At 42.3% G+C, this 20,577-nt stretch overlaps 1 protein-coding gene across 27 annotated transcripts in view; it reads right to left on the bottom strand.

Annotated features, from left to right (window-relative positions):
- The window catches only part of NRXN3 (neurexin 3), a 1,568,410-nt gene that overhangs the window by 1,045,389 nt on the left and 502,444 nt on the right, over positions 1 to 20,577 (bottom strand). For all 27 annotated transcript variants that reach the window (XR_006293453.1, XR_006293454.1, XR_006293455.1 and 24 more), the window contains 2 exons: positions 9,269 to 9,707; positions 4,426 to 4,809 (listed from right to left, as the gene is read on the bottom strand). Coding sequence is in view for 24 of the 27 variants with exons in the window: in XM_043556739.1 (XP_043412674.1) it covers positions 4,426 to 4,809; positions 9,269 to 9,707 (823 nt within the window). In the remaining 3 variants the exon portion in view is untranslated. The remainder of the gene's footprint in view (positions 1 to 4,425; positions 4,810 to 9,268; positions 9,708 to 20,577) is intronic.

Here is a 20,577-nt window from a genome sequence, read left to right as displayed (position 1 = left end):
TGTGTGACTCCAAAATTCATGCCATTAACCACTAGACCACCCTGACTCTAAGTGCTGTTCTGTAGGTTACTTTTCTTGTCATGGGAATGGACTCATGCTGAATCCTACTTTCTCGCTTGCTAAATAAATGATGGCATACTTTCAGAAAAAGTCATTCAGGGAGGAAGACAGAATCTGCAGTGGCGTCATAAATTGAAGCTTGATGGTCCACAAAAAAAAATCAAATCCATAATCTTGGCTATGTACGCTTGGCTCCCACAGACTGAACTAAACAGTCTGGCCACACTGACAAGGAGAAGACGGCTTGGTTGTCTCACATCAGCTGATCATATCTTCCTAAGATAGACAAGCTGGAACGTTTCCTCTGTACAACAGGGCTTCACAGGAGGGCAGGTGGTCCTACAGTAGATTAGAGCATCTCAACCAAACTGACTGGCAAGAAGCAACCAAAACAGGGCTTTGCTTTCTAGGTCAGAGAGACAGGCGTCTCTCACATCACTATGAAAAACAAACCCAAATAGATACAGCTGAACAACTGGGAAGGGAAGATAGATCTACATCTTCGCAGAATAGTATCAGATCATCCTGACAAAATCTAAATACGACATCAAGCCAGTTGTTAAATGTCAAGATTTAGAGTTGCTATCTTCACAGGCAGTAGAAACATTCTTATGAGGGTACAAGCAAGTCATCCATTTTTACTATAAGAGAAAGATACTCCTCAAAATTAACCTTAATCTCATATATTTATATATTTCCTAGGTTCCCTGCCTTATTCCCTTATCTTTGGAGGACAGCTTTGATCTGGGAGTTGCCCTATAGACTGATCTGTTTGCTCACTTTGCTTGAGTTCTTGGGCTATTTGGATCTAGTGTCTGACCCAGGCCATCCCCAACTCTGTTCTTTTTCTACCAATTCTAGTATTCCACCTATGCTTTCTTCATTCTATATTAACAAATGCCTCTCTAACCCTACCATTCCTATTGTGGGACCAGTGATACCAAAGGACTGACCCCACAGCAAAATCCAAGTACAGGACACTCCAATTTGGGCCAGATAGGACACACTGCCTTAGAAATTGGCTCAGTCTCACCACATTTCCTACAAATGACCGATTCTAATCTTCCAGTTAATGTTCAAAGAAAAATATTAGAGATAAAATAGTAAACTGAGTGATGGGGTCATGGTGGGTGAGGCAGCATTCCTGGATCCAAAGGGGATCATGCTCCTTACATAAAAAATGTTGACAAGTTTTTGGTGTTTTTTTTTCCTTCACCACTCTTCAGAAATGCCTACAGGGTCATAGGCAGAGAAAGACCATAGTTTTGCTAGAAATAGGAGACAAAAAGATCCAAGAAATCTTGAATCCTCTTTTCCCAATCATCACTCTCCTACATAGACATGGCCTCTCCCATCCGTTTGCCCTACTGTTCCCCTATAGACATATGGCATAACATCTACCACATGTTAGGACATTTACTGTATTCCCCTTTGTTTCCCTGGAAGGACTATATACCCCTTCATCAACATCAGGGGCTATGTCAATGTCTTTGCATTTCCAGCATCTAATACAGTGCCTGGAATATGCTAGGGTTTCAATAAATGTCTACATCATGTATAAAAATGAATAAAAGATACTCAAAGTATCTCCACTGAGAAATCAGTTTCAATAAAGAAAAACAATGTCATTGGAAAACTCTATTTTCTCTGCTAGCAAGTAGAGTCCTACCATTTTTACACTCCACTGATTCACTCTGAACATGGTGTCAGGAACAATACAGGGCCAAAAAACAATTAGCAGGGGAATAAAACAATCGGTTGAACCGTCTGGGATTTGAGCGATGTATAGATCAAATGTCTTAAATTTGCTATGCTCCTTCTCATTTGGCTAGAATGGATGACTTGGCTGCACTGTACCAGGAATAATTGTCCCTCATATATCCCCAATCAGCTGCCTCTTAATGACTAGTCCAAAGTGACAACATAAAAGGTGCAGTGACTTTCACCGTACTTGGCAAAACTTGGACCAACTCCCATTTATATACCCTTGGAATAGGTGAGCTCAGAGACACCTTGCACTGCTGGCTACAGGAAATCCTCCTGTCTTCAGCAGTCACAAGGTCCTTGAATTGGGAAGAGACCTGAGGGGAGAAGTGGATGTCTGAAGCGATCTTTGGTTCTTATGCTACTTTTCATGGTGGTGGAAGATCTGTAACAATGTGGCTTGCACCAAAACTGTCTTACTCATCTCAGATGTCAAATGACCTTTCTATTGACCTAAACCAATACCAGGGTAGTCCAGCTTCCAAACAGATTTGGCAGAAAGTCTAGGAATTTGACAGACTGACCCGCCCCATACAGCTGCTTCCTCATCTTAGCTCAAATTCTGCTTGTTGTAGCTTTGAAAATTCAGTGACTGAATTTACATCCCCTAAGCTCCAAATAAGCTCTCTCTTCCTCCTTCACCCCAGTGCTCTGTGTCCTATTTTTGATCCAGCTGTAAAAAAGATCTGCAGTTCTTTTGAAATACCCCTCATCTAATAATATAATTAACCTCACAAAAACCACGCCTTGAAAACATCTTTGCCTCATCATCCAGCCCCTGTTCCTGGATTGTTCCAGGATTCATCCTCATCATCAGACTTGTGATACTGGGTAATTCTGGCCACCAGTAGTCTTGAGGGATGAGACCCTGCATGTCCCTCCTCAAGAAAGTCTTCTCTTCTCTGAATCTCCATATCCTCCCAGTCTGGTCCACAAATAGAATCCATGATGCTGGCCTGTATCATTTTATTACTCTTCTTGTATAGATGTCTCAACTCCTCAGATAAATAAATGATAAACTTCTTGAGAGCAGGAACTATGTCTGTTACAGATGCAGTATCCTTAAAGCCCTTGGATGCTTAAAGCTATGCCCTCAGCAAACACTTGGTAACTATAGAAACTATCCTTTCATATAAAATAGAGTTTGACAACCTATGGACAGCCAGCTTGAGTCCATAAGCTTGGCATATAAAAGAATAAAACAAGCTGGAATTGGACACTGCTTAAAGACCAGAATCTCCGTGTCTTGATTCCATTTCTTTTTACCTTCATCTCTACCCTTCACCAAGCTGCAAAGTCAGTGTAGATGTAAGATGCTAAAGAGGTGAATGCAAAGGATTGCTCCAAGCACCCTGGCCTGTTTGCTTCCTTCCTCTTCACCTTCACCTACCTCTTATGCCCTTCCTCCCACGTCATGCCACACTCTAGTCCTTTCTGGACTTCGTTCAGTTCCTCAACTGTGCCATGGTTTCTTATCTCTGTCCCTTGGCACATTCTGTCTTTCTTGTCTAAGACACATGCCTTCCTCCAACCTCTTTGCAAAGCTAACTCCTAGTCATATTTCAAGTCTCAGATTGCATATTTCTTCCTGGCATCAGCTTTCTATGAATCCCTACAGGATGGTGGATCCCCCTGCAGAGGCCTCCCAAACTTCTATTTTCCCTTTAGTGATGTTTAGAACAACAATGATGATGGTTACAATCACCAATACTTACTAAGTCACTGTCTGGGAAACTACTTGCTCACTTAATCATCACCATATATTGTGAGGTAGGTGCCTGATTATCCCTATTTTACAGATGAGGAAATCAAGTCTAAAAGATACCAGTTATCTTGATAAAGTTCACAACACCCCATAAGGGTCAGATTTCTCACCCAGTCTGGCTCCAGAGTTCATGTTCTTAACCAATACATCCTGCTGCCTCTTACATGTTTATAATTCTTTCTTTAATGACTAAATACTCCCGGAGGCAGCAACTCCATGAGAAAAGGCCTGGATCTACCTTCTTCTACAGTGTATTTTTTTTTTCAACATTTATTTATTTTTTTGGGACAGAGAGAGACAGAGCATGAACGGGGGAGGGGCAGAGAGAGAGGGAGACACAGAATCGGAAACACGCTCCAGGCTCTGAGCCATCAGCCCAGAGCCTGACGCGGGGCTCGAACCCACGGACCGCGAGATCGTGACCTGGCTGAAGTCGGACACTCAACCGACTGCGCCACCCAGGCGCCCCTACAGTGTATTTTTAAAGCCTAGTCCAAGAACTAGCATGTAGAAAGCTCCAAAAAGCTAGATTGCTAGTGTATCCAGAAACCGAAAAGAGACGTATGTGCCCGCTCTACATAGAAGATGTCTCATATTTAATTGAAAAAGGACCATGATCTTGGTAATACTTATTCTGAAGTTTCCCTTTCTGGGATCCAATCCTAGTTAAACAAATTCAATCATCCAGAATCAGAAAGGGTATAATCTGGGAAGCAGCGAACAAAAGGAAATGCTTCTCTAAAACAAAGAAAGCATGGGTAGTTCCATTGAGGGACACAACTGCCATCCACCGCCCCCACCCGGACCCTGCATGCCACCCACGAGGGCCAACTCACCCCTTTCACAGGTCCTTCCCCAGTAGCCTGTGCCGGTGCAGTCACAGATGAAGCGGTTCCAGCCGTCCTTGCACACAGCATTGTTCTTGCAGGGGTAGCTGTCACACTGCTTAGCGCTCATCCGTGAACAGGAGGACTTGACGCCCGCAGCGTTCTGCATCTCCGCCAGCTGCCGGATGTTCTTGCTGCGCCCGTCGATGAACAGGTCACGGATGCAGCCCACATAGCCGTAGTTGAGCATGGCAGTCCAGAGCTCGGTGGGGAGGATGAGGCCAGCACGGTTCTCTGGCAGCCCGCCCAGGTACATGTCCCCCTCCAGGTCCAGGATCTCACTCTCCCCGCTGGCAGTGAATGGCGTGCGCCTGCTGTTCACTGATATGGTACCTGGGATGGGAGGACAGAAACAGAGTGAGCTAACAGCCCTCTTGGCATCTCAGGTCAGGCTGCCAGTCAATGAGCCAAATGACAGAAGACCAGTAGGTGAGTTCAGAGACCAGTGTTGCCTGGTCAGGTGGGAACAATACAAGCAAGGGAGTCAAACAAATGCTTCAAGACAGTAGAAAGGATAACGTAGGCCATTTGGTTCCAGTCTTCGCCACTAAGACAATCTCACTGACAGGAGAATTCAGGACCATCTCAGTCAACTAACACCTAACGTGGTATCTTTTCTCTACAGAGTCTTGGCTGAAAGGTCACATACCATACAGGTTGAGAGCAGCGAGGCGGATGCCTCAGTTTAAACCCCAGCTCTACCATGGACTAGCTGTGTAACCTGAAGAAGTGATTTCACCTCCGGAGGCCTTAACATCCTCATCTGTAAAATGGGAAAATAATTGTCCCCACCTCACAGACTGGTGTGACAATTAAATGAGTTGATATATATAAAGTGCCCCTGTGTGTCTGGGACACAGTAAGGACTCTGGAAGTACTTGAGTCTTTATCACTCGCTTGCCATCTGCAAAGGATGGAACCCTCCATGCACTGATACCCTCCACACTAGCATTAGCTACCAGCCCTGCCAGTGAATATCTGGAGCATTGCCTTTGAGAACTTTTACCTGGACATGTTTGTTTATTCATTTAACAAACATGTATTGCCCACCTGTGTGTTTCTGGCATTCTTGTAGGCACAGAGATGAACTTGACAGGTATGTCTCTGTCCTTCTAGTGCATATAGTCCAGAGCAGAGGACAGAAGGTAAATACATCACTCAACAAACAGGAGAAATTAGGTAATGGTAGGTACTAGGAGGAGAGCAAAGTGGGCACTGGGGTAGCAGCCTATGGGGTCTAATTTAAAATGTATTGTGAGCGGGGTGCCTGGGTGGCTCAGTCGGGTGAGCATCCGACTTTGGCTCAGGTCATGATCTCGCAGTCTGTGAGTTCGAGCCCCGCGTTGGGCTCTGTGCTGACAGCTCAAAGCCTGGAGCCTGCTTTGGATTCTGTGTCTCCCTTTCTCTCTGCCCCTCTCCCGCTCATGCTCTGCCTCTGTCAAAAATAAACAAACATTAAAAAACTTTTTTAGATAAAAAAAATAAAACGTATTGTCAGCGAAGGCCTCTCTGGCAGGTGATAGGTATGCTGAAACTACAATACTGAAATGGACCCAACCTTACCAAGTCTAGGGGAAGAATATGCCAGGCAGGGGAAATGGTACCTGCAAAGGCCATGGGGTAAGCCAGAGTACGGCTAGGGTTGAAGGGCACAAGGGGTGAGCGGGAGATGAAATCAGAGAGGCAGACTAAACACAGTAGCAGGAGGGCCGGGGATCCATCAACGTGACTGTAGGAGGTACATACATACAGCCTGGCCTGGGAACTTGGACCTGGCATTCTGCTCCTAAGTGGCCTTTTGACCCCAGCCAGTCCCTGAGCCACTTTACAGCCCAGTTTCCTAAACTATACAATCAAGGTGATATCTAACCATGCCAGAAATTGTAAAAACTTTAGTATTCTTAAAGTGCTTTATTGGTACCAGGATAAGTAGGCTGGCCATCCATCAGCTAGCCTTCACTTCTGTCTGAGTCTCAATCCCCTGGGCTACCAAGGGGAGAGTCTGAAGGGCCGAAAAGATCAAATAAGATCAAGAATGAGAAGTACACTCCAGGCTACAAAGCCAGTGTAATAGGCCTCTGGGTGGGTTACACCAACAGCAACTTCCTCTACTCCATCCTAGAAGTTTTCTCCTGGAAAAATTGGATTTGTGTTTCTGGGTTTTGTTTGTTTGTTTTTAATCTTTTTAGAAACCTATGGAACAATAATTACGTCCTGGCCACCATTTTAAGTACTGCATGTGCTTTTCTGGACTTGATCCTCACAACAGTCCAGCAAGGTAGGAGTTAATATGTACACTCTTTCACAAATGAGGAAGTTGAGGTTTGCATCTCCTGTTCTCTTGAGCTACTTGCTTTCTCTACCCTCCACAAGCCCACAGAACTGCTTGATCCTGAACCTGGAGGAACAGTTATTGATAAACAAGGACAGCATCAGACCCAATTTAAATGCTGGAGCCATAAATACATCCTGAGGAAAATCCGTCCTCTGAGTGGGTGACCACAACTGTTTTGAATGCACATAATTCAGTTCCAAGAATCAGTCTCCTAACTGGGGAGTGATCATAATACTTTTCCCATGTCATTCTTTGGGATGAACAGGGAAGGAGGCACCACACTCGCAAATACAGATGTTTTCATAACTATTCATTTTGGAACAGGTTCATAACTAAAAACATACCAGAAAACACTCTCATGAAGAAATGAAGTTTAATAGATCATATGAAAATTTTATGTTATGCTGCTTTCATGGGACAATTATTTGTTTACTCAGTAAACTATTATAGGCTTTGATCAAATTTATCATTATTGGCCAATTCTATGGCTCCCAGAAAAGAAATTCAAGGCTTCTGAAATCCAGATATATTTGTCAGATAGGTCCACTGATGGATCTAACAAAATAACTACATCACTGGAAAAGCAATTAGTGTGGGAATAAACAGAAGTAAACATATGGCAAGCTTAGGTGTTCTCACCTGCCTGTGACACAGATAAGTAACGTTTAAGCTATGTCAGGTCTAGATTAACCAATCATGACACCCATCAACCATAGTAGAACTCCAGAGACCCAGAACACATAGTCCTGAAACCAAGAGAAGTGTTTCCCTTATAATTTTAATTTTTTTAAGTTTATTTATTTATTTTGAGAGACAGACAGACAGACAGCATGGGTGGGGGCAGGAGCAGAAAGAGAGGGAGACAGAGAATGCCAAGCAGGCTCCACACTGTCGGCATGGAGCCCAACACAGGGCTCGGACTCACGAAACCATGAGATCACGACACCAGCCAAAACCAAGTCGGATGCTCAACCGACTGAGCCACCCAGGCACCCCTCCCTTATAATTTTAGGATAGTTTTTTTGCTCTGCCCCTGCTGACGTTTTATGGATAAATTTAGAAAGAGAGAGAAAAAGATCTTCCCTCCAGAGAAATTAGTTTTTTGTGTGTCTTTTTCTGTTAAAAAAGCACAAACTGTTCATTCTTACTCAACAAGCACATTTAATTTGAAGCCTCTTGGTTCTGATTAGATTTCAGACAATCAATAAAGCATCCTGCTGGGCACTAAACCATCCAGGGCTGCAATCTGCCACCCGTCTGCCCTCTGAACGGAACCCATCCAGCTCCTCCTAAGGGTAATATTGCTCATCTCTGTCATCTCTCTGGCTAGGGAATTATACAGAAAAGCTCATTCCTGGCTGCAGCCTTTTGAGGGAATCTATTGTTTTCTATTATTGGCCAAGTGTGCCTACAAAAAAATTCCCAGATGAAAGACTTTCTGTGTTTACAAGGAGGGAGAATCCTTAAAAATACAGCAAATATAGCCAAGACCCTTCCTGAGTATAATTCTCTAAATGGAGAATCAGGAAATAAGTGTGAAATCCAAATGCTCTAGTTACCACTCCGGGTGAAATGTCCTTTCTGGTGGCACAGAATGTGACCTTCATTGCCACATGGTCCATAGAAAGCTATGCAAACTGTTCAGGCATTCAAAAGCTCCAGACTCTCTATATGCGTGTGTGTGTGTGTGTGTGTGTGTGTGTGTGTGTGTGTGTGTGTTTTCCCTCCCTCTCTTTGTTACAATTCCACAGTAGCTATGTACTGCCTGGGGCTAGCTTGTTTGATCTGCGGCTGCAGAAACAAACAAAGCCATTTAAACCAAATGTAAAAGGTTATGAAGAGGAAGGGAGAGTTAGTGAGGTCTGAGCAAAGAGTGAAATATAGGCTCTCACACCAAAGGAAGGGTTTAAATTGAACATGACTTCAGGAAAAATCAATTTGCTTTTTCCTTTCTTGTCTTAATTTCTCCCTGCAACATGACTCTTGCCAATTATTGAAGGGTGTAACATTGCATAAACTCTCACACAGTGAGGCTTATCCTACAGAGTAATCACATAATGCAGCATCTGTGATGTCACAATCGGTTTCCATGGTGATGAGAAAAAGGAGAAGAAGAAAAGGAGGGGGAAAAAATACATCACACCAGTGACACGACAGTCTCTTTGGTAGCAGTGGAAATGCTACTTGTAAAATCATCCTTGGCTCCAGGGTCTTGAAGTTCTCACAGAGACAGCTGTGTGGTGAGTGACAAGGGAGAGAGGAAGGGACGAGACAGATAACTTGTTCAGAAACATAATCTTAAAACAACCATTAAAGAGAAGAGCAAGAGTCAACATGCATGCAAGCAAGCACAAACATAAAATAAAAATTGTAAAATACGAAAAATACAAAGCCATGAAACAGACTAACATGCTGCAGTTTTCCTCTTTTCTGAGTCACAATCCCACCTTCTCCTACCTGATCTGCCATCTCGCTGAATGTCCACATGGTACCATTCTCCATCGTTGGCTTTCTTCTGAGTGGCCTTCACTTTGATGGTGCCTGAGCCCATGTCAAGCAGCAGGTAGAGGTTGCCATCGAGGAGTTCCACTGCAAAGAAGTCCACCTTGGTGTTCTTCTGGCTCCGAGCATCCTTCCTCTCTTGGGGTTTGCCGTGAGTGAAGAGGATCAGGCCGTTGGGCTCGGTGGTGCGGAAGTCAAAGGAGATGGAACCCATGCGTTTGGTGTTCCACTTGGGCAAACTGATGTACGCCTCTGGGGTCTCGAAGTTGATGGGGTCCAGTGTGGCCACATTCTCACACTTGAATACAACTTCCCCATAGATCTTCATCTTGGTGTCCCCAATCCGGGCCAGGCGAGACAGCTCCAGACGGATGTCATTATTCTTATAAACAACCTGTCAAAAGCCAAACAAGTGCCATATGAATCAATCTTGCAAACAGTTACCATCCACTGTTCACTGGGCACCTGGGTAAAAGGCCCAAGAAAAGACTTCAGGATACAATACGTCTCAAACAATATGAGAAACATGAGATACAGCATGTAAAAAAGCAACTGAAGAGACTTCTGGGATACACATAAGCCTTGAATAAGCCCCCACATTTCCATTTTATTACTTTTGTGTTGTCTCCTTCTGGTCAATTTTTTGCGATATCAGAAAGTTATATGATATAAGCTTGCAAGTAGAAATCGATAGAGTATGAGTTGCACAAATACTAATACTTAAATACAAAGATATTTGCTGAAGTGTAGTAAAAGACCAGAAACAACCTGAATGGCCATCAGTAACAACAGACTGGCACATCCTGATGATGGACAATTATGCAGTCCTTAAAAACAAGGTAGTTCTCTGGGACCTCTTGGGTGTCTCAGTCAGTTAAGTGTCCGACTCTTGATCTTGGCTCAGGTCATTATCTCACGGTCGTGGGCGAGCCTTGCACCGATTCTCTCTCTCCTTCTGCCTTTTCCCCTCCTCTCTTTCTCAAAAATAAAAAAAAAATTAATAATAATAAACAAAAATCAAGGCAGTGCTCTGGTTTTGACATGATTCTCTCCAAGAAATATTGTTAAGTGAAATTACCAAGGAGCATAAAAGAGTGGGTACTACAGTATTGTGTTAAGAGTGTGTGTTTTTGATATGTGTTTATGCATATGGATATGCACCATATATATGCGCACTATCATTGTGTTAAGTGTGTGTGTGTGTGTTCAATATAAAAACTATTATGCACTCATAAATGCATAAAACATCTTTGGAAGGAAACACAGAAAATTATAAAATTGTCACTGGTGAGTGGATCTGTCAGATCAATATTCAGGAATGGAGACAGACTGACTTTTCACTGTACCGTATTGCATCGTTTCATTTTTTTTCACCATGGAGATGTGTTAAGAGTTGGTGGGGAATGAAATCTGTGTTTTGTGCACATTTTGTACACCCTCTATACGCACGATGGTGGGAGAATGAAACACCCTACAATATTCAAAAAAAAAAAACTATTATGACTTTAAAAATCTGGTGTAATCCACATAAAAGCAGGGATTAATGCTATTTCCCAAAATTAGAATTTCAAAGAGGTGTTGTTGTTACTGGAACTGAATTTTGATTGCAGTACCCTGGGATGGGTCTTGGTCCTGTGATCTCTAAGTAACATCACATTTACCCAATAAACAAGAAAAAAAATTAAAGGGAAAGGGGCTAACATTGCAGTATTGATTATGGCAATCACGTTGCTATGTCCTTTACATTATCCTATTCAAATTCTAAGTCAGGATCCGGATTTAGGCTAAAGTCCTACATCTACTACCTACAAGCTGTGTGACCTTGGCAAAGTTGTTGAACTTACCTGGGTCTCTTTTCTCCTCTGAAAATGGGAATACAGGGGTAAATTATTTTTCAAGGATGAAATGAGTCAGTACATACATGTAAAGCACTTAGAATGGCACAGAGTAGGAACATAAAAATCTCAGGTACTTTGGTGGTAGTTGTTGTAGCTGTAAATCAAATTTCATCCTTTCCACAGTCTAAAAAAGGTTGTAACATCATCTTCATTTTCAATAAAAAGTGGACTTAAGTACTAGAATAAGTCTTACAATTTATCTCAGTGATGAAAAGGTAATTAGATGGGTCATTCCAGTACATCATTTAATCTCTAACACCAGAACTGTTTCCCTTTTAATATACAACTAATGACAAAGAATTGAAAATGCCTCACATACTATATGACCTTGACAATGAGCATAGCCATAGTCAATAACACTGCAAATAACAATGATACTAACATTTACTGAGCACCTACTGCCAGATACTATGTGAGGAGCTAAAGCCTACCATCCCATTAGATCCCAGTAACACCCATTTGAGATACCTACCATCATTCCCCTCTTTTTACAGATGGCAACAGATGTGGAAAGTAGTTAAGGAACCAGTTCACAGTCACAATAGCTGGTAACTGGCAGACCAGGACTTGAACCCAGGGAGTTGGGCTCTCACATCCATGTGTTTTGCCACCATGGACACTCAGAGTGAGGTCCCACTAGCAGCACCTGTGAAGCTCATCTTTACCATTACATGGAAAATCATGCACATTCAGCTTCCTAATTCAAAAGCTGAATTTCTCATCTTAGCACTACGGCGCTGACCATGTGAACAGGGGAAACACTGCAAGATCCTTAGGCTATCAATGACTGGAGTGAACCACAAAAAGAAACAAAGTTTAAAGACTGGCAGCTTCTCCTTTCTAACCCCACCTATTGCGCCTGGGCATGTGATATCTGTCATAAACTTTCGCTTTCTCTGCACTGTTGTAAATGTCTATGACTACAGCTCCTTGTTAAGATTAATTGTTAATATGTAACAACAGCTCATCCTGGGATGGAGGGGAGAGGGGGAGACTGAGGCTTGCTTCCATTGAATAATAAATGGAAAAGGAACTCAGGCACCCCTACAGGAGGCAGAAGAGAAAAAAGAAAAAAGCCTTTTAAAGGAATGCAGGGTACCATGAAGAGGGGCTCTTCTCTGGGAAAGTTACACAGCTGAGACTAAGACCCAAGGTGAATAACTAGAATCCAGGTTTCCAGAGAGACAGACAGGAGAATCAGGGCCACAAACTGGCCAATGATAACAAGACTTCTCTCAAAAGCTCTCTGAAGGTGAGCTCTCTACCTACTCCATGGCCTGGAAATTATTTGTCTATTTATATGGAGTTGCCTCACCTTTCTCACAGACAGCTGAATAACCTCTCTGAGTCCCATTTCCAAAGGCAGGAACCTCAAAACCTATTCTAGGAATGTCTCCCCTTTCCCTTCCAAGGCTGTTATCAGGATTGAGGGGGATGTTATACATGGTACAATACAGAAAATTCTAAACTAGTGGATAAACCTAGGAAGAAATAATAGTATACCCTGGTCTCCAGTGGTGTTGAGGTACTGTTAGAAACTGACAGGGGCCTGAACTGAAGTTCTGCTGAGAAGAAAGGGACAGGAGGACAGGGGTCTTGTAGCCTTGTGGTACTCAACTGAGAAGCTCCATGGCTGACATCCTCGCCTTCCCTACCTGCCTGGTATAGGACCATGGCCAGGGCCACAGCCACACAAAAATGCACCAGTGCCTCGGGTAGGGCGTGGAGGTAAGAAACCCTGCTGGACCCCCTTGCAAGGCAAATTAGTATCTGGTACAGTGTTCTCTGTGAAACCAGACTTGCAGCTAAAGGAAAGACCCCAAATGATGACTAAACTAGGAAGAAATGTGGGATCGAGTGACAGAGAGCAGCCTTAGCTGACAAGCTGCCCCAACGAAGAGCAATTAAAGACAAGTGGAAGTGGTTCCCCATGAGGGAAGATGTGACACAGCCAAAGAGAGACAGAGTCACAAAGAATGACAAGCTGGTCTGACTACCCCACACGTGGGTTTGTAAAGATGGCCACGTGGACCACAATGCAGCTCATGCCTGTGAGGCCAGACAGTAAAATAGTTGAGGACAGAGTCTCAGAGTTGAGACACACTCTCTCAGAAAAGCTGTACTTCTATGCCTCCACAATCTCTGCTACAAAAGCACAAAGGAGCAGTATCAGGAGTAAGGCAAGACATGAAAGCAGGAACAATGTAACAAAAACAGTTTGCATCTTGTGAGCATCTGCTATGCTTCAGACAATAAGCAAGTGAAATAGGCAGCATTAGAGGGCGTAACTGGAACTCGAACCCAGATCTCTTTGACTGCACAAGATGGGACAATGCTCTAGGACTGGCAGTTTCTAGGCTCTCCTGTGGCCCATACTTACCCATAAAGCAAAAACCCCTTCATCAATCACAAAACCACACTCAACTCCGTCCAGAAGTGCAAAGCCCTTCACCCCTGGTAGATCCCACCCTTCCCCACTCAGGAGTCACTGCAGAGGCCTCTGTCTGAGCTCAAGTGTGAAGGCTTCTGGATCTTCGCTCACCACATTTTCCAGGCTACCATGATTTTCTCTCCTCTCCTGGCATCCTTTCACCAGGATATATATATATATATATATATATATATATATATATATATATATACATACATGTACATACATACATATACACACACACACACACACACACACACACACACACACACACTCCAGGTCCTCTCTGGCTGCTCTGATCCTGCTGATCCTGCCATTTGATAAACTCAGAATCCTCATACTGGCTACTAGTGATGTGGCTGCTTTCCTATTGCCCAAACCACCTGCCCTGACTGGAAAAGGAGTAACTCTTCAAACTTACATGATGTGCCTTTTACATTAAACTCTTCCATGGCACTTGAGTTATATGGCAGGTCCATGAGAATAAATCTAAGGAGTAGAGACAGTCCCAGCTCACAGATGTACTTCTCTCTCTTGCATCTTTTCCTAGGCCACTCTATTCTCAGCTTCCTGAGAACATGCTTTCATGCCCTCTGCTGTATATGCCACAGCCCTCTGCACTCCAGCAAGGAAACTAGAAGGAATGAGGGGATGTGGGCATGTGCCCTGCAGTGCCCTGATGGCCTTTTGGTAATTTTTATCCTGTGCAGGAATAGGAGAGTATCACCTGGCCTTTGTTCTCTTGTTTTTAAAAAGCATCTTCAATCCTCTGTGGGTCTATATGTAGGACAATTTCAATAAAAACCACTAGGTCAGCTTATCAGACCATCATTTGTAGGTCCATGACTTGATGCCTGAGCACCACTGCTCTGATCCAGGTCAGTGGATGATGTTTGAAATTCAGGATGCTAGGGGACATTCTCTGAAGTGTCTAGACTAAACAAAACAGAACGGTGAGAAGCCAGTGTCAGGGTGCCTTGATATGGAACAGTGTTGATTGCACATCCCAGTAAAGCCTTTCAACTTTATACCTATGTGTGGAGCAGTGTACATAGGGCAAGCAAAAGACAAAGATGTATTTATCCCCCCACTGCATTTAATCCATTGACAATAGATAATAATAAAATGAGCCTTTTCTCTATGGCTTCCAGGATAGTGCTGCTTCTAGATAAACGTTCAGGCTAATCTTATTACTGGGTAACATTCCTACTCAGGGTAAAAACATAAAGAAGCAGCACTGTGAAAGAATCTTGCTTCCGGGGTTGCCACATCCTACCTTCTCTACCCTACTTCCCCTCTGTCCTTCAGGCAACTGATATCTCTGGTCTGCTGTGAATTCCTCTCCTATGAACTGACTGCTCCACTCATTTGTCACTCAAAACATGCAACCTCATAATCCTTAAATAAGCACAGGTCTTATCTCTTCAACAGACCTCAAACACCTATCAGCAAAAAAATATGCACCACACCTTTTAAAATTGCAAATAGCACCTGGTTGTATAGGTGCTTAATTAATGCTCATGTCTGCATTAAATTGTAAGTTGGACTCAAGTGGCAACGCAGTGGTTCATATCATGGGTTTCGCAATCTCTCCGGCCAGGGTTGAGTCCTGATCCACCCATGGCGGCTATGGGACCTTGGATAAAGTCATTAATATGTCTCTACCTCAGAGTCTGTCACTGTAGAAATGTGGATAACACGTCTCACTTCACAGTATTGTTAAAAAAACAAAAACAAAAACAAATAAGATATCGTTGTATATAGAAATACTTGACACAGTTCCTGGAACTTCATAAGCGCTCAACAAATGGTAGTTCTCACTATTAATGTTGTCATTTTTCTGTGAAAAGCCAGAGCTAAATCAACAGACAGAAAAGCCTGGCATGAAGCCACTGGGAGAAAAGATTTCCTCTGAGGATAAGTTCTAAGGTGCCTGTCAGCTCAAGAGACAGGGATCAAACTAGTAACAGACTAGATTTAACTAATGCTAAAGTAAAAATAAAAATAAAAATCTACATAATATATGTAATTGACTAATGTGGCATTTATATATATTATAAATGGTGGGCATTCCTTATTTCTCTCACTCTTCCTCCCTCTCTCTCTCTCCCCCCACTCTCTCCCTTTCTCTCTCTCTCTCTCTCTCTCTCACACACACACACACACACACACACACACACATACACACACAGCATATACATGCACAGATTTAGGATTCATTATCATTCATGTTTTCTATCAGAATGTACCACTGACCAAACCCCAACAGTGAAGTCCAAACACAAATGTGACAGCAGATGGTCCTCTGAGCGTCCAAAGTCAGAAGAGCCAGTATTTGGCATGGCTGGGGCCACATCTGCATCTATGGTCTTGCTAACAGGGGTCAGTGAACTAACTCTGCCTGCTGAGCTGCAGCTGACATCAAACCTGAGGCCCAAAGCCCCAATTGCTACGTACACATGGATACCACCATTTCCATGCTTTATATTCTGTTAACAGCGGTGAAGATCCACCAAAGATAGAAACTAAGCACAAGAAATAGAAAATGGGAACTGAGTTTCAGACTTGCTAAGACGGTAGCAGAATGTCAACTGTTAATTAATTTTTTTTAATGCTGAGTGATCCAACAGTCTGTTGGGTAAAAGAAAACACAACTGCAAGCTGGATCTCATGAGGGACCACCAGTGTATATAATCTCTAATCCATGGTCCCATTTGTAAGAAAGTGGCCAGGAAAAGATAAAAGGGACATAAGACAAGCTGGAGTGACAGGAAAAAAAAAATCCAGGCAAACTGATGTTAAATCACCAAAGTCCTCAGTCCCTTCCTCATTTTGAAAACAGCATCCAGTCACCTGGACATATAGGCAATTCAACCAGAGTGAGAGAAAGCTGTGGGCCGGTTACTCTGCCCTCACGAATCAAAAAGCCATGGGTGCTTGCTAATAATGCAATTCATTACCACTTGTGATCAAGAATTAGACAAATATTTGTCCGATGGCTTTTTTGTGAAATGGAAGTAATTATATAGGTTGATGCGTGGTTACAGAAGGAGACACTAAGAAGTTGAGAAAGATTTCCAACCCTTAACACAATCACAGGGTAGGTCTCAATTTTATTCATGGAAGAGAACTTTTGAGGACTTTATTCAGTTAAAAATGCTGATCAGGAACAGGCCACCATATGTTCAAGTATCCCATGAAAAAAAATTATTGCGAGAGGGAAGATTTGCTGATTCAGGCTTTATCATCCTCACAGCATGTACTAAGCTTCTACTAAATTAATGAAGGAAGAACTTGGCATAGACAGACTACAGACTTGACATAAATAAACCCAGGCAGAGATATAAGACATGAACTTGCATGTAATGGGCCAGAGCTCTGCAAGACACCATCAATAGATAGTGACGGAAAAGTTTCTAGATGAACTAGAAGAGTTCGCCAGATGACCTTTTTAGCCACACCTGGACATCAAACCCTCCCATGTTCAACAGCCATGTTGGCAAGTATGTGTCTCTGCTCTTCCTTCCTCACAGGTGACATTCATTGTTAATTGATGTCATTCTATTCTACCCCCTTTCCCATTCAACCTGACTGTAGTCTCAGAATTCTTCTCTAGGAAGTTACCACCAGTCACTGAGAAATATAACTTGAGATGAACCTATTCTCCATCCTTGTTATCCTCTAACATAAAGTCAACTTAATGTAAGTTAACTAGCTACACTAAGATATTGCAAACAAAATCCATGTAAATGTGTTAAATAACCACTCTATTTTAGCTCTAGACCACAGGGCATACAAAGGAACATGAGGTGTGATCCCTGCCACTAACATGTTTAGAAAATGTTGGAAAATGATTAGAGGGGGGATATATTTTATATCAGAATTGTAGTAAGACATATCTGTCACTCTAATTACTGAATGTGCAAGAGCCAGTGATCAGAAACTTAGATCGTTTTTCTCTTCCTTCTGCTTTCCAAGAACAGCACTGTTATGGTCCTCTAGACTGTAAGCTTCATAAACACAGAGGCTGTGTGTTTCTTATGTGGTAGCCAATGCATGCGCAGTGTTTGTAACAAAGTGCCTGGCACACAGTAGAGGTTCAATAAAACGTACTCTCAAACTTCTTGTATTTACTTATGTACTAAACAGACCTATCCAGTGAATGCCTACATTTCCTTCTTAGAATACTTGATGAGGGCACCAACCTGACTAGAGTGAAAGTTACATGTCACACAGCAGAAGAACAAAGATCAGATGAGTAGGTGGTACCTGATTATGAAAAGCTCTAAAAATATAGACATTATGCAATTGAAAAAAAAAGGAGCCATTAGAGTAGAAAGGAAGCCTTTAACAGTCTGATTGGAAAGGTGACAAAATGTAAAAGGTGCCTTCCTGATTCGCTAGGAATCTACTGTTATTTTTATTCCAAAGACTAGAAATGACTCTAATCATCTCACTATTTTCCCTGAGGATAACATGTCATTCCCCACTTAAACCCTTCAATGATTCTCTATCAACTTCAGAATCAAATGCAAACTTTCACCCATTACATAATAGACTTTTCCTGATCTAGTCCCCACCTCACTGTCAAGTTCTGCAGTTCATCCGGTAAATTCTCCCCGGGATAAGCCTTACCTGGATTTTCTATGTGAATAACCGTTTGCCATCTGAGGCATAGTTTGCGTACCAAATCTTTTGGGAAGCCTTCTCCAACACTCTTACTCACTCAACTCCTACCTACATCTGATTTCCTCCTCTCTGCTCCCAGGGCTCCATGTTGTAACTGCTGTCATGGAATTTATCATGCTGTGCTGCATCTGTTTTCCCCAGTAGACTGGGAGCTGCTCAAGTGGAGGAAACTGTACCTTTTTTCTGAGTCTCCCAGTGCCTGACACAAAGTCAGTACATATTTGCGGGAAGATGTGAAAGAATGAGAAGGAAGACAGGCAAGAAAATCCCAAAGACTATTTCCTGATGCCTCTAAATCAGTGAGGACTATACTGCAGAAAGAAGCCTCTATATTCCTTCTTCTTGATAATAAGTGATAAGATGAGAAGAGAGAAAGCTAAAGTATCACAGTTAAAAAGAATTTGATGGAATCACTAAATATTTGGTTTTCACTACTGGGCATGCTTAGGAAATGTGTTTGCATTTTAAGTTTATTAATATAGAAAGTTCCGTACCCATCAGTGGCATCTGTCACTAGTTTATGCATCTTGACAAAACACCAACAGAAGAAGGAACAAAAAAATCAATCATAAATTCTAGCAAGATACTCGAAGAGATAGGATAACAAAACTCAGCACCAACACTGCCTCCCACTCTGGAGTATGCTAAAGGAATACTGCCCACCTCTTTATGACAATGTAGCTTGGAATGTCATAGAAAACACATGGATATTTTGAAACAGTACCTCAGAGCCTTTATTCTCCGTATCCAGGGTCAAATAGCACGAATAAATACCTAACAATGAAGCATTCTGCCACCAGCTACCCTGAAAGAAGATACGTTACAATAGAAATGCCAAATGGCTTTGGGAGAAAGAGATTATATAAAAAGCCCAAAGGCAGAAGAATAGGGAGAAATACTATAAAAAGACTCAATGAAACAGAACCTTCAAGAAGTCTAACACAATTAGCTGGAAACAATAGGAGCATATGAGGAAAGTATTCCATGCAGCCCAGAAGACAGAAGCAGTGAGTTCACAACCATGGATAGTGACGGATTAGACCAAGAGGTGCAGATCAATAGGCAAGTTCAGGAATATTCTCTGTGGCTAAGAAGGCAAGTTCACACAGGTGCTTTCCAGTTTAACTTCCTATAATGTGAAGCCCATTCATTTACACAAAATACACATGGACTAGAGGTGTATGGCTTCCTGATGGAGAAGCAACTTGCAAATAAGGAGATCTGCCGGTCAGAAGCAATTACAAACTATTCTCTTGCCCTGGCCTGCTAAGCTGCTCTGCTTCTAGCCTAATGAAGACTCTAATCAGATGGCTCTTCAAGGTGGTCCAAAGAGCCCCTCTGCAATCAGCAGAAGAGGTAGGGAAAGTGATAGCAAAAATGTGCCAGGCTGGCAGGTAACTGATAACAGAATCATTTCCAACCTGGTAGGAAAGAAAATGAGTTGGGTTCAAACTAACAATAATATAGATAGAAATGCTAGGACTCAAATTGATTTTTTTCTGAACAGGTTTCTTTACCCTTTGTTAACTTCCAAATAGTCATGCAACAAAGAAGGGCGCCCTTCTTTTCTTGGGGCTCTCTTTCAAGGTGATGGTACTCAGCCTCCATACTTAAACTGGTAACTTTACATTACCTTTAGTAAATCTGTAGAGACCTAGATAACCACTAGATGTCCCTTATGCCATGCAAAACCAACCTGACATGAATTTCACTACCAGTTATACAAATCACATTTGAAGACAGCTTTTCTGAGTCTTGGATCTTAGGTTTCAATTATAATTCCTATTATGACTCACTCCTCTTCATTTACATTATGTCCATGTCTATATTATTTCCATGGTATTTTATCATAAGATACCAAATTATAGACAGGGAATAGGAAACGACTATGAATTAAAATTCTTCTAGAGATAGAAATGATGGAGAAATAGGCAGAGAGGAATACTGGAAAAAAAAGAGATATAGAATGTCTAAAAGGTCCAAAATTCATTATCACTTCCAGGAATCAAAGAAGTTTTGATGTAAGTGGAGAACCCACAAAGTTCAGCTTAAATTCAAATTCTCCAAACACTGAGATCTTGCATTCTTACATTCAATGAACCTAGGAATGGCATGTAATTTTAATTACACATCCAGTTTGATCAATTAGGAGTGGGTACCTGGGGCATGAAGCAGTAAAAGTGTCGTGCTGTGTCCAGCTGTGTCCATTAAGCGATGTCTACAATGGGTGTGACAATGGGGAATGG

This window comes from Prionailurus bengalensis, chromosome B3 (genome assembly GCF_016509475.1).
Source record: "Prionailurus bengalensis isolate Pbe53 chromosome B3, Fcat_Pben_1.1_paternal_pri, whole genome shotgun sequence".
In the NCBI taxonomy this organism is placed as follows: Eukaryota; Metazoa; Chordata; class Mammalia; order Carnivora; family Felidae; genus Prionailurus; species Prionailurus bengalensis.
Note: the sequence above shows the minus strand (reverse complement) of the source record. Positions and strands in the feature narration are given on the sequence as shown.